General features: G+C 56.0%; 3 protein-coding genes across 3 annotated transcripts; 2 read left to right on the top strand and 1 right to left on the bottom strand.

Moving 5' to 3' along the window:
* Nucleotides 1-1520: 1520 nt before the first annotated feature.
* On the top strand, nt 1521-4080 carry IUM83_12481 (E3 UFM1-protein ligase 1; the record flags this gene model as incomplete). Its single annotated transcript, XM_067937106.1, has 2 exons — nt 1521-3955; nt 4053-4080. 2 exons carry the CDS (start codon nt 1521-1523, stop codon nt 4078-4080), a joined length of 2463 nt encoding a protein of 820 aa, XP_067785286.1.
* Nucleotides 4081-4120: 40 nt separating this feature from the next.
* Nucleotides 4121-6562, bottom strand: IUM83_12480 (GAF domain-containing protein; the record flags this gene model as incomplete). Its single annotated transcript, XM_067937105.1, has 1 exon — nt 4121-6562. One exon carries the CDS (start codon nt 6560-6562, stop codon nt 4121-4123), a length of 2442 nt encoding a protein of 813 aa, XP_067785316.1.
* A 999-nt stretch (nt 6563-7561) lies between these two features.
* On the top strand, nt 7562-12725 carry IUM83_12479 (WD repeat-containing protein 64; the record flags this gene model as incomplete). Its single annotated transcript, XM_067937104.1, has 8 exons — nt 7562-7743; nt 7818-7875; nt 7957-8514; nt 8830-9174; nt 11245-11733; nt 11812-11942; nt 12019-12073; nt 12138-12725. The coding sequence occupies 8 exons, from the start codon at nt 7562-7564 to the stop codon at nt 12723-12725; spliced, it is 2406 nt and encodes an 801-aa protein (XP_067785371.1).
* Nucleotides 12726-12927: the final 202 nt, after the last annotated feature.

The following is a 12927-nucleotide window of genomic DNA, read 5'->3' as shown; positions in this document are numbered from 1 at the left end:
AGAGATGGCCCAGTCCACTGTCGACGGATACGATGCTCCCCAGTTTGTTGCTGTGGCCCGCTTCGCGGTTTAATTCCGCGAGCTCTGGATGACATTTTCCACCAAACCGCTGGTTTGAGTGGAAATGGCTGGACTTACGACGTACAAGCGTCCGCCATCCAGATCTACAATGAGCAAACGACCGACTTGCTGGGTGACGACCTGAAATTTTTCAGGAACGGCGACAAGTCACTGTACTACGACTCGCCAGCTTTAAGGTAAGTGCGTGCGAGGAGATCATGGATTTGCTCGCTCGAGCAACAAGCCGCCGAAACACGGCGAGCACGACGATGAACTCCTCATCGTCGTGCTCGCACTTTGTGTTTGTGGCTCGAATTGTTAGCTCAAATCCCAACTATGAGGACAACGTGGATGGGCTCTTCCATTTCGTTGACCTCGCTGGGAGTGAGCGCGTTGCTCGCTCCAATGTCACGTGTCAACGACTGGAGGAAGCGAAGGCAATTAACAAAAATCTAAGCGCCCTTCACGACGTTTTCGATGCAGTCCGTCCATGCAATAAACATGTACGTGCATCTCCTCTATTTTATTTACTGCTTTCGACTGAATTTCTCACCTGTGCTTTGGTTTGTTGGTTGTAAGTTCCTTTTCGGAGCGCAAAGTTGACGTTCTTACTGCAATCTTGCCTCTCGAATGGAGACAAGACGCAAGTGATCGTCAACGTCTTAGCAGACTCGGAGTCTGCCAGCAAAACCTTGCAGTCGCTGCGTGTCACTCATTACACTTTGTCAGCCTGCTCGTCGACACAGGGAAGTAGTTCGGAGGATCACCCGCCGGGCCGAACGCTGTTGCAAGACTCCAATTGCGATCAGCAGTTTCCTCCTGTCCAAATTGCGTTGGAACGAGACGATGTGGAACGAAATGATGCTTCGGCATCACTTGAAGTTTTCGATCCAAACATCATAAATTTGAAAGTGACAACACTCGTGTACTTAAGTAAAATCACTCTAATTCAATTTCGTTTAACACAAAGGTTTTAACAATTAACGATGTGCAAATATTTAAAAAATGTATATTGCGGTCTCACGCCCAAAACAAATCTAGAAATTGAGGGGGGGAGGTATTTTCATATTTAGATACCGTAGATGTCATTCCTCGAGTTTTCAACATTTACCGGCGACTAATAGCAAAAGAAGGAGAAGACGCGCTTTTTTCGATTGATGTGGCTAAATCGCGATTCGCACTTAGGTTTGGGAACATCTTTTCGTTTGAAACCGTCTCATAACATGATAGCAGATCTAGCGAGTACGGGATGTTGCGTAAAGGTAATGGTAGCCTTTGCTCTCTATCTTTAAAATATCTGCCCCTGTGATTGATTTCTCGTAATATAGCCAATCAAAAGATGGCAAAAAGTTCGAGAGGGCCAATTAAAAACATGTGTGACGTGTGAACCCCTGTATCGCAATTTTTAACTGATACTGTACGTTTTGCAAAGTATTTTCTCCCCGACAGCAGCAGCCACGATGGACGAGATCGCGCTGCTGCAGCAGCAGCTCGCGGCCGTGCAGCAGCAGGAGGCGGCGCTCAAGCTGTCGGACCACAACGTGATCGACTTGCTGCTCAAGCTGCAGCAGCTGGGCAAGCTGCAGGTGGTGCACACGCGCACGGGCAAGCAGTTCCTGACGCCGCCGCAGATCCAGCGCGAGGTGGCCGACTACGTGGCGCTGCACGGCGGGCGCCTGAGCCTCACGGAGCTGGAGAAGCTCATCGACGTGGACCGCTCGCATGTGGAGCGCCAGGCGCACGCGCTGTGCCGCGGCCGCGGCGGCTACGCGCTGGTCAACGACGGCGAGGAGCTGCTCACGAGCTGGTACCTGGACGGCATCATGGAGGACACGGACGTGCTGCTGCAGGAGAGCGGCACCACGTCCGTGGGGGACCTGGCGCAGCAGTTCGGCTTCGCGGTGGACTTCATGCGCGGCGTGGTGCGCGCTCGGCTCGGTGGCATCCTGAAGGCGCGCGAGCGGGACAACGTGCTGTACACGGACTCGTACGTGGCGGCGCAGAAGGCTCGCGTGCGCGGCGTGTTCGCGGCGATCACGCGCCCGGTGTTCGTGCCGGACGTGATCCGCTCCTTCGGCTTCGACGAGGCTGTGGCCAACGAGGCGCTGGCCGAGCTCATGCAGGCCAAGGTGCTCGTGGGCACGCTCAGGGGACGTGAGTACGTGCCATACGTGTTCATGGCGGCGCAGAGGGAAAGCATGTACTCGTTCTTCCAGCAGAACGGCTACCTGGAGCACGCACGCGCCAAGGAGCTGCAGGTTACGCGGCCATACGACTTCTTGAAGAAGAGGTTCCCGGACGCCGTCCCGCTGCAGGACAGCGTGGTGAGCCGAGCGCTACAGCTGCAGCTGGAAGGATCGGTCGAGGCGGCGGTGAATGACAACACGTTCGTGGATGTACGTCTGTTGCTGCCGAGTGCACTTCCTGTGGGAGACGTGGGGCTGCTGTTGGCGATTTCGCCGGCCTTGGAGAAGGCGGGCCATGTGGCCAAGGCATACCAGATCGCCGAGAGCTACGCCGTCAGCTCGGGGTTCTTTGCGTTGTGCCTGGAGAAATTTGCAGAAGATGCGACGGCTAAGGCTTCGCGTGCTGCAGCCCAGCAGAAGAGCAGTGGGCACACTCCGAGCATTCGCGAGACTAGACAAGAAGTGGAGGAAGAGGACTCGGACGATGAGGACTTTGGTAGTAAGCGTGGAAAGAAGGGCAAACGCGCCAAGGGGGGCAACAAGCGCGACCAGGAAGAGAGCAGCGGCAAAAGCGGAAAGTCTGGAAAAGGCAAGAAGGGCAAGCGAGCGTCAAAGCGCGGTGGGGATCTTGGTGGAGATGACGAAAGCAGCTCGGCATCTGCGCAGGTTTTTATTGTGCCATCACGTGAGGAAACGATTGAACTTCTGGTGAAGTGGTTTCCTGCTGTCGAGGACCTGGAAGGAGACGACGAATTCATGGACGGCATGGTGGCGTATCTTAAGCCAAAGCTAGACGAGGTGTACTCGACTGCCCTGACCAAGGCATTGTCGAGCATTTTGCGTGGCGATGCTGCGTCACTGCGCGAGCTCCGCAAGACTTTCGAAGACCGATTCGATGAGCAGTTCACAAAGTTGCTCATCCTAGAGAAGGGTTTTAACAAGCTGTCGATGCACGTGGATGCCAAGGATCCGGTTGGTATGGAGCAGCTTGCTATCGTGGAGACACACGTGCTCGACTCCTCGTCAGTGGAGATTGCGGCGCTTGTAACGAGCTTTGTGGCTGAGAGCAACAGTTTGGAGCTGGAAGGTGTTCCACTCCTGTCGTCTCCTAGTGGAAACAATGAGGAGAAGAACAACGCTGTCATTGGTCCCCTGACTTCTTTGAGCGATGAGAACAAGAAGGTGCTCGAGTCGAGCCTCCCGCAAGCCACTGCAAGTGCCCTGGTGCGACTGTGGACCCTTGCCACTGCTGGTCGTCGGTCACTAAGCGATTTCATGGCTCACGTCCCGGTGCTGGCAGAGGCTCTCAGTATGCCGCTTCGCAAGCTGGACCGCAAGAAGGAGCGCCAAGTCATCTTTGGGTACCGACAGGCGACGCTTGCAGAGCTGGACGAGAAGGTAACGCAAGCGCTTGAGAGCAGTGACCAGTATGCGGTTATTGTAGCGTTGGTCCTGCAACTCTTCTTCCAGCAGATCACAGCGCTTCCCGGCAGCTTCCCTCGCGACACTGTCACGTATGGAGACATGGTATTGAAGGCGTTCCGAGACTCACTACCGGAGAAAGCAACTGCTATCATGCAGTCGTTTGTAACCTTGGCGGGTACGATTAGCTGCGCCGATGATGTTTCTGAGGACCAGAAGAGCTCGTGGGCGGAGAACCTGGAAGCCGCACGCGCTTTGGTACTGCTGAAAGACCTGAACTCGGTAGAGTAAGTAACCTGCGCGGGTCAATACGCGTTCTGCTTGGTTTACACTCGCTCGCTAATGCATGGATTTTGATGAAATCTATGGCGTGCGTGCTAGAAGTTCTTTTACGCGATCGTTCATTTTGTAGTACTTGCTTATAGTAGTTGTCAACTGCGATGACGGCGATTTCAGCATTCGATGGAGGGTTCGCGCACTGCTCGGTTCTCGGCAGCACGCTGCACGACACGCGACGCTGTGCTGGCCAGGCTGCTCATGGCTTTATACTGCGATCGCGTCAAGTCACGAGCTTGCGGGTCAGCGCAGCAAACGGATCCGATGACTGTGGTGCCGTCGGATCCCATCAGCGGGAAGCCGCAGTAGAAGTTGATCCCCATCTTGCGCACAGTCGACATGGCACTGAAGCGCACATCGGCCTGAACGTGGCGAGACACGAGGGGATTTTTGTCCAGGATGACCTGGGTGCAGAAGCCCTGCTCTCTCGGAGCCGACATACCACCGGGCACTGCCGGGTGAGTGGAGGCCAGCACGTGCAGCTGGGCCTTGTCCACAACGGTGATCATGCTCACGGCACAGCTTAGCTCCTTGGCAGCCAGAGAACAAATGATTCCAAGCTCAGGGACGTCGCCGAGTTCGTCCAGCTGCTGCTCGCGGATTAGTTTCAGTCTCTCGAACTCGTTGGTCGGAATCGGGGGGATGATGACTTCCGACGGGTCATCGGGGAACTCGATCTGGTACATTCTCGAGTCGGCGTTGGCAAGGGGATAGTCGTCCTCCCAGCGTGGAGATTCGTCCCATATCTGCTTGAGACGCTCGACGCTATCCATCTGCTCTCCCTCGTCGTCTTCATCATCGTCATTTTCGCTGTCTTCGTTGCGTTCTCCGAGCAATGGCAAGCCCGTTCTGGTTGGATCTGCAGATGAACTTCGGAGCCTGGCAGAGCTCGCTCGTCTGCGGGCTCGCTCCTCGTCGACGATATCCTTCATGACACTGAGTACACTTGCCTTGCGCTTTCGCTGAGCTTCGCCGCCTGCGGTTGCATCTGCCAGGGTTTCCAGCAGCAGATCGTTCAGAGATGCCGGCCGTGTCTTGAGCGTGGGTCTGGTACGTCTCGAGCCAATGCCACGGAGACTGCCGCCTGGAGTGCTGTTTGCTCGGGAGAGTGGCGAGCTCGAGTCCGAAATCACTCGCGCCGGACGCAGATCCTCTTCGGTCACAGCGGTGTACCTAGCCTGGTCCACTCGGATGATGCAGCGCTCGCAGACACGCACTTGCTCGATCTGTGGGCGGGCGTCACCACGCGCTCGGTGCTCTCGCTCCTGTGCATGAGCGCACTTATCACACACCAGGAAGCCGCACAAGCAGCACAGTCTTCTTCTTGTGCGCTTGAAAAACTTGGAGAACGAGCGGCGGCAGCAAGCGCACCGAGGAACGTTGGCAACGGTCTCGAGTGGAAGACGCGTGCTGTTGATGATCACCTGCATTCCGAGTCGACGGCGTCGCACGACCAGCAAGAACCGATGGCAACTCGCTGCGAGACGCAGCAGCCACGTCCGTGCAAGACGTCTCTCGTGTCCGGCACGCTTGAACGCATCGTGAGAGTCGGGTGGCAAGTATTCGCCGTGGAAAACCACGCGGGTAGTGCGGCCGCTGCTGTCTTCCTCGAAGGAGTAGTTGATGACAACGTTCGGGACGTGCTGCGGTGTGCGCGGCGTCGGAACGAACACGTTGTCCAGCACAATACCGGAACGCGCGACAGACACCAGCGTCCTCGTGAAAGCCGGGGGAGGAGCAGTACTAACGGCGCTCGCCGTGGACGACGCCGTCTTCCTCGCGGACTGCTCCTCTTTGGCTCGGTCCCGAGGCTGCAGCATCTCCAAGAAGCACCAGGCTTCGTTCTTGGAGAACAACTTGCCGCTCTCGAAGGTGGCCGTCTTGACCGTGAGCTCCCTCTTCTCGTACGCCTTGGCCGGGTTCCCCTCTCCGCGTTGAATCTTGATGGCGCGCAGCAGCTCGCCCTCGACGAACTCGCGGCGGTAGATGCAGCGCATCATGTCCTGGAAAATATCGGAGGATGCGGCGCGAAACACCAGGCGCAGCTCCTGCACGGTGCAGTTCAAGGACCCCTCGGCCAGCACCGCGAATCCCTTTGGGCCCCAGCGCGTCTGGTGTCGACGGTCACGCACTGTGAGCCGCGTGAAGAGCTTCATAGCGTCGCTGTGCGAGTATCCTCGACGCGTCTTCTTGCGCTTCCAGACGCTGTCGTGCTTCTCGCTAAGGCTCGCGGCCGCCAGCTCCATGTCGAGCTCGCCCCAATTGACGCTGGAAGCGCTGGCACCGGCCAGCTCGTGCAGCCGCTTGTCGCTCATTCGAGCCGACTCCCGCATGGCCTCGACAGTCGGCGGCTTTCGTCGCAGCGAGCTCGGGTGCTCCCAAGCCGGTTCGTCGCTGCGTTGGCTGTTGTACTCGTGGGCGGCGCTGCTCTCTTCGCTCCCGTAGCTGAAGCTGACGTTCATCATGGCGACGGAGGCCGAGCTGGGACCGTCCCCCGCCGTCGGCGAGGAAACGTCCTCGCGCTTCCGCGGCGTCCCGAACCTGCGGGTCGCGGGCATTTCGAGTCTATCCGATCGATGCCTTCCTTCCCAATGGGGCGAATGCGAAGATGATGGCATCAAGGACAAGGCGCCTTGACTCGAGCCTCTGCAGATGCCAACGCGGGATTTGTCCCCACGCTCCGAATGTAACGCGATGAGGCTGGAAGCCCCAAAGGCGAAAGGTGCAGCAACCGGGGCACTTTGAGTCAGATGGCCGTCAGGATAGACTTGTGGGATGGGGGTCACTCGTTTGACACCGCAAGGCTCGAGGCTCTCGAGTGCTTTGGAGCGTTTTGAGCTGGTCGCGATCTGATCGTCCGTACATGACGGGAATTCCCCACACCGAATGCTCTCTCGTGTCTTCTCGGGCGAAGGTGAAGAGGAACAACACTAAACCGTTCTCGAAAGGGAATCCGTTCGCCAGGAGCGAAGTCCGAGAGCTGTCGGGGGCATCCAACAGTTGCGGACATTGAGGCGGGGGTAAACCCAGACGACGCGGCTGCAGCTGTTCCAGTCGAAATGCCGTCGCTGCTTCGACTTCAACGCGCGTTGTGGTGTGAAATTAAGGGCGACTACCATATGAAGCGTTCCGTGCCGTCGTCGCGAGCGACTTCTCCATGGGGAGGGGCCAACAAGCTGCGGAAGAGCTCTTGCAGGCGTTCACGCAAAGTGGGCAAGAGCTCATCGATCAGCTCAGCAGGCGACAGATGCAGGCGGCGACGTTCGCCTAGCGCAGATGTCGCCGAATGCCCGTACACAAAACACGCGGTGAACGGCGCGAAAAGCTGTTTGTCAGCAGCAGATCGTGGGCGATTGTCGCGATATCTCCGATGAATTCGATGAACGGTGTCCGAAGATCGCTGTGAGGATTTTGAACTCGTTGAAAAGCACCACCATGAGATCGATTCCCCGGCTCAGTATCGGCGGGGTCTTCCATCAAGGCATCGGCTTGCGGTTTCAATTCCTCGTATTTTGGGTCGATAGTCGCCTCACGCGTCGTAGGGTCTTCGCCTTGGCATGGCGCTGCCTCGCGCGAAAAAGCGTTCGGGCACCGTCTTCTCTCGCGATGAAATCGGCGTCGAACAGCTGCAGTCACTCAAGGAGAAGTTCGCGGACGGCGACTTGACGGAGAAGGAGTTCGTGAGTCTCTTTCGTGAGATCGTGGACGCTTCGCTCAGTGAAACACAACTTACAGAACTGTACGACTCGGTTCTGTGTTTCATCGAATTGTTTTATCGTTAGTGGCTGTAGCTCACTGCGCTCCTGCTGCCAGGTTTCAGAAGATTGACGCGAACTCGGATGGAACGGTAGACTGGGATGAGCTTACGAATGTGCGTGGCGACATGTATTTGCTGCGGTTTATGACTTGCACCAGCGTCGTCTAACCGCGGTGCTGTTTTTTGTGTTGCTAGTATATGTTCCTCAGTGGGAGCGGCAGTGACGAATATACAGGGGACGATGGTAATTCTTGCTACGAGACGGCGTACCCGGAAAAGTTCACAGGCGAAATAGGTAATGGTAATGGCCCCGGTGGCACGGGACCGGCTCCGACGGACACAATGGGCAATGTCACCGGAGGAAGCGGCGGAACGCTTGGCCTTGGGTTACTGCCACATCACAAGGACGTGATCACTCGTGTTGTTCGACTAGAGCGACCCAGCGTCTACCTCACGACCAGCAAAGACGGCAGCGTTCGCACGTGGAGTGCGAATTCGCTAGCCCCGCAGCAAGTTTTAGCTTCTGGGCGCGACTGGCTCACGGATTGTTGTGTGATGAAGCGCTCTAACCGACTGGCAGTGTCGTCCATGAATCGCACACTTAGTTTCTACGACTTGAATTCGGGTCAACTCATCGGTGACCTCGTGGACTACTCGCGAAGACAGTGCATCCCGCTGTGTCTCGCTTACGTGGAGAAGCCGTCAGATGATCGTGAAGCAATTGTTGTTGGAGACGACACAGGCGGCATCGCCGTGCTTACTTGCTCCGATCAGTGGCTAGCTTGCGATGGTCGTTCACCTCCACCTGGATCGAATGCCACTACTTCCAACACTGGCAGCGGGGGTAGTAACAATGGAGCAAGCGGTACAAATATTGGTAATGTCAACTCATCAGGACCCTCCGGAGCTCCGTCAGGGTCTTCAACAACAGCAGCAGGGAGCGGAGGTGGAAATACAAGCCAAACAACAACCTCGTCAACTAGCAATCCCAGTAGCCTCGGAGGCGGCGGGGGCAATCCAGCAGGCAGCGCTGTGCTAGAAGCGCAAGGGTTTTCATCGCGTGTTAAGTTTCAGAAGCACACGGACTGGATCACTCGAGTAAAGTGGGTCCACGACATGCGAGCAGTGGTGGCCACCTCGCTGGATGCTACAGTGTCGATTCTCGACGTAGACCGATTGGTTGTCAAGTTCGAGTACACCCGCCATCGCAAGGGCGTCTTCGACTTGGCGTGGTGCGCTAGTACGCGACTGATCGCTAGCTGCGGAATGGAACGCGATATTCACATCTGGAACCCGTACAGCTCCCAGCGAGCTGTTGCCACGCTAAAAGGCCATACCAGCTCGGTGTTGCATCTCGTCAGCGACGACGACAATTTCCAGATCGTGTCCGCGGCTGCAGACAACACCGTCAAGGTTTGGGACGTGAGGAATCACCGCTGTCTGCAGACATTTATCGTAGATCGGCACCGAGGTGGTAGTTCGGTCACTAGTGCTGGAACTTCAGGACATACAGGGGGCGCAGGAGCTGCAGCGTCGTTGTATGCTTCTGGTGGAGCTGCCATGAGTCTGAGTGCCGAGAACCGAGTGTCAGCGTTGTTGTTTGACGGCAAGCAGCCGTGCCTTATGACTGCAACGACGCAGCTCACTCGCTGGGCAGTGAAAACCGTTGGGGGGACAAGTTCGCAAGGTGTCGATGATGATGAAAGTCCTGCCGCATCTTTAGCTGCCGCTCGGAAAACAAAAGCGCGTGGAGGTGCTCCTGTCGAACGACCTATGAAACTGGCATGCTACAACAATGTGTTTCATCAGGTGGTTACAGCTGCGATGGATGCAGAGTCTTCTATCAAAACCTGGAGCGCCGAGACTGGCGACGAAATCTCAAGTTTTACGCACGCGCACGGTGCTAATCCCGTGACGAGCATTGCTTTCGATCATGCCGGCAGAAGACTACTGACGGGTTCACATGACGGCGAGCAGCTCAAGATGTGGAACTTTAGCAACGGTGCTCTCGTCAAACAGTTCCACAAGAAAGAGCCCCCCGTCGTGAGTTCCCTATTGTTCACGACGACGCCAGCAACGGCCGGGACTGTAGCGAGCTCAGCCGCGTTGTCCGATGACCCCTCTGGCGCTTCTAGTGGGGCAGACACTGCCGTCGCACTAGCCGCTCCTCGAAAGCGAAAAGTTCGCGATATAATGTTGCTACCCGCTTCTTTCGGAATGGATCACGAAGGCCGGCGTGGAAATTCTGCATTGATGGCCCAAGCAGAATTACCATCGCCGACTCGTGTGCGTCTTCAGCATGGGCAGGATCATCCGACCCCGGTTCCACCGGTGCATCCTCCGCGACCTCAGCCTGGAGAAGGTAGTCAACCACCGCAAGACCCTGGGCAAGGATTAAGAGCAACCCCAAGACCTCGACCACACGTCGTTGGAGGTGCACGTACCGCACGAGGATCTGAGACTTCTCAATATCGACAACATGAGGTCACAGACATCATGGACATCGAGCGCAACTTACGAGTGGGTATGGGAGACTTTATCTGCCAGCGATTTGTGTGCTCTGTTGGTTGGGATCGCCAGCTTTACGTGTGGGCCGACAAAAACGACGAGTCCGAGGCGCTACCAGTCCACGTACTTCCGCCAGACAGCGACGGCGATGATGACGATCAGGATCCGGATGAGATAGGCCACGGAAGGCGTGGTAGACGCCGCCGACGGCGTCAGCATCATACCATGGACGTATTGACGCTGGCTTATCTTCCACCCGCGTACGTGGCAACAGCAGGGCTGGATGGTTTGGTACTTCTGTGGTCTCTCAATTCGGGGGAACTCGTCGCGCCGCTACATCAGAATTCGGGACCAATTGAGTCGCTATGGTATGCAGAAAAGCTCGAACTCCTCTTCGCTGCAGGTGAGCGTGGCATACTGCTATGCTTCGATCGATCCATGGCGACTCAAGCTGAAATTCCACTCGATGTCTCGATGCAAAACCCCAGCGCACAACCCACGACTAATTCGGAGGCAGTCACTGTGTTGCGGTGCGATAAAGCAAACACGCATCTTGTATCTGGTGACGCTGCTGGCTACGTTAAAGTGTGGGAACTCCGCGTGGCGCGAAACCACGAAGGAGTGGAGCTTGCATTGGTCTGCACCTGGCGTCTCGGCAGTGGCAATTCGTTCAGTCAAGCGGGAGCGACCAATTCCCTGTCAGCACCAAGCCGGCGAGTCCTATCTGCTGACTTCGTGGAAAACCTGACTCGTGTGCCTGAGCTGTTCTTGATTTTCTCTTGTGCCGATGGTGAAGTTAGTCTATGGACGCTAGACGGTGTACAAGTCGGTAGCTTCGGAGGTCGGCATCGCGCCTGGCAGCTCGGGCGACCTTCAACGTACGCGTCCTCAGAGTCGAGCTGTGAATGGGGCTGGCTGCCTCGACGACGCCGATCATTACTAGTAGTTAGCTCGTCAGTAATTATTCGTGAGGAGCTTGAGACTCTCGAAGAAAATGAAGGGGGCGGTGCTGCCGAAGACGAAGACACGCTCGCCAACGAACTCGTTCCTCCGACAACAGTCTTCATCAAGAACTGCACAATTAGCGCTCTGAATGGTTCAATGTCGGAGCCGCGCGAAAACTTCTTGTTGGAGGACACTATGCCCAAACCGGGCGAAGTATGGATGTGCGTGTCTGGCCATCGCTCACGAGCAGCAGCGCAGAACACCCCCAAGAAGCTGGACGATGCCGATGGTGATCCATCTGGCGATAATTCGTCAGGACGTATCGGTCGGAAGAGCTTGGCGCTCTCGACTGTAGGCAATGCCGCGATTCTCAGCCGACGAAGCAGTCCATTTGGCCCAGGCAATAACAACACTGAGCCACGAACACTGGCAACGTCGTCGTATCTGAAGCGAAAAATCGCAGACGTCAATGGCGAAGTCACAGATCTCATTACGATTGTCAAAGTCACGCGTGGCGAGGTAATGTGCTTGCAGTGAGGGGCTTGGGGGGGGCTAACACAGAAGTAATAACTGTTTGTTCTGCGTATCAAACCATAGATCTCGTGCTGGGACAGCACCGCCAACAACCCGCTCAGCGCGTTAAAAGTGCTGGACATGAGCGAGTTTGTGCGCAAAGCTGGCTGGACCAAGCATGCGCTCCTGTCGCATTTTGTTGGCCGCTCATTTTTGTAAGTTTGCACGCGCAGCGCAACTTCGCTGAACTTAGAAAGTGTTCTGATGAGTGTGATCGATTCTCATTTTCAGAGATGGAGAGACACCTTTCCGTGTCGCTGCAATTGCAATGCGGCCTGTTGATCCGGTACGCTTAGAACCAACCGATGCATTTACTCGCCAACCAGGGCTGATCATCATCCTAATTGCAGACAAAACCTGACAAGAAAACGTACTCACTGATCGATTCGGAGGCGAAAGAGCACGACTTCCAGACTCTGAACGAAGCCATTTCCTCCGTTCGGTTCAAGCTGCTAGAATGCCCCCGAGACGTTCGGCCGCAACGTAATTCTGCATCTTCGGTTCCCCTTTCGCAACGTCGGCGAACACTTGTGCTATCTTCTCCGTCGTCGGGTAGTCGTGGGAATTCTTCGACGGCAATACCGCAGCTGCAGACAAACTTGCAGACACTGAGTGTTGCTGATCAAGCGCTCAACGAGCTAATAGCTGGGTCGACAGCAAACCCGGCGTCTTCCAGAGGCAGCACGCCCGAGGCACTGGCACTCGCGAGCAGTGTAGGGATGGGAGCTCGAACTCTGCCTCTCATTCGACCTCGCGAAAAGCGAGTTATGGGCGGCTTGGTGCCGAAACGCTCGTCGGTGCGCAACCGTTTGGACCCTGCAGCCGACGTGCGTCGAATTCACAACCCCGACGACATCCCCAAGAACTTCCGCGTCATGCTGCAGCTCAAGCGCGACAACAAGGATAGCAGCTTCGAAGGTATACTTCCTGATAATTGAAATCAGCACAAGATGAACTCGAAATCGCTACAGGACTTAGACTACCGAGGTTTATAGCATGACAAGTGTGTTTGATCACCAGTCACACTACAGAACAACCTAGAGGAATTGGGAAACTCCGCTTATGTTGATAAGTATCCTAGGATACAAGTAAGTTGAGGATTACTCAAGGAGTAGTCCTTGTTACTCATTTGTTAGTACG

The sequence above is a fragment of the Phytophthora cinnamomi genome (assembly GCF_018691715.1).
Source record: "Phytophthora cinnamomi strain GKB4 chromosome Unknown Contig81, whole genome shotgun sequence".
In the NCBI taxonomy this organism is placed as follows: Eukaryota; Oomycota; class Peronosporomycetes; order Peronosporales; family Peronosporaceae; genus Phytophthora; species Phytophthora cinnamomi.
This window is presented reverse-complemented; position numbering and strand designations above follow the sequence as displayed.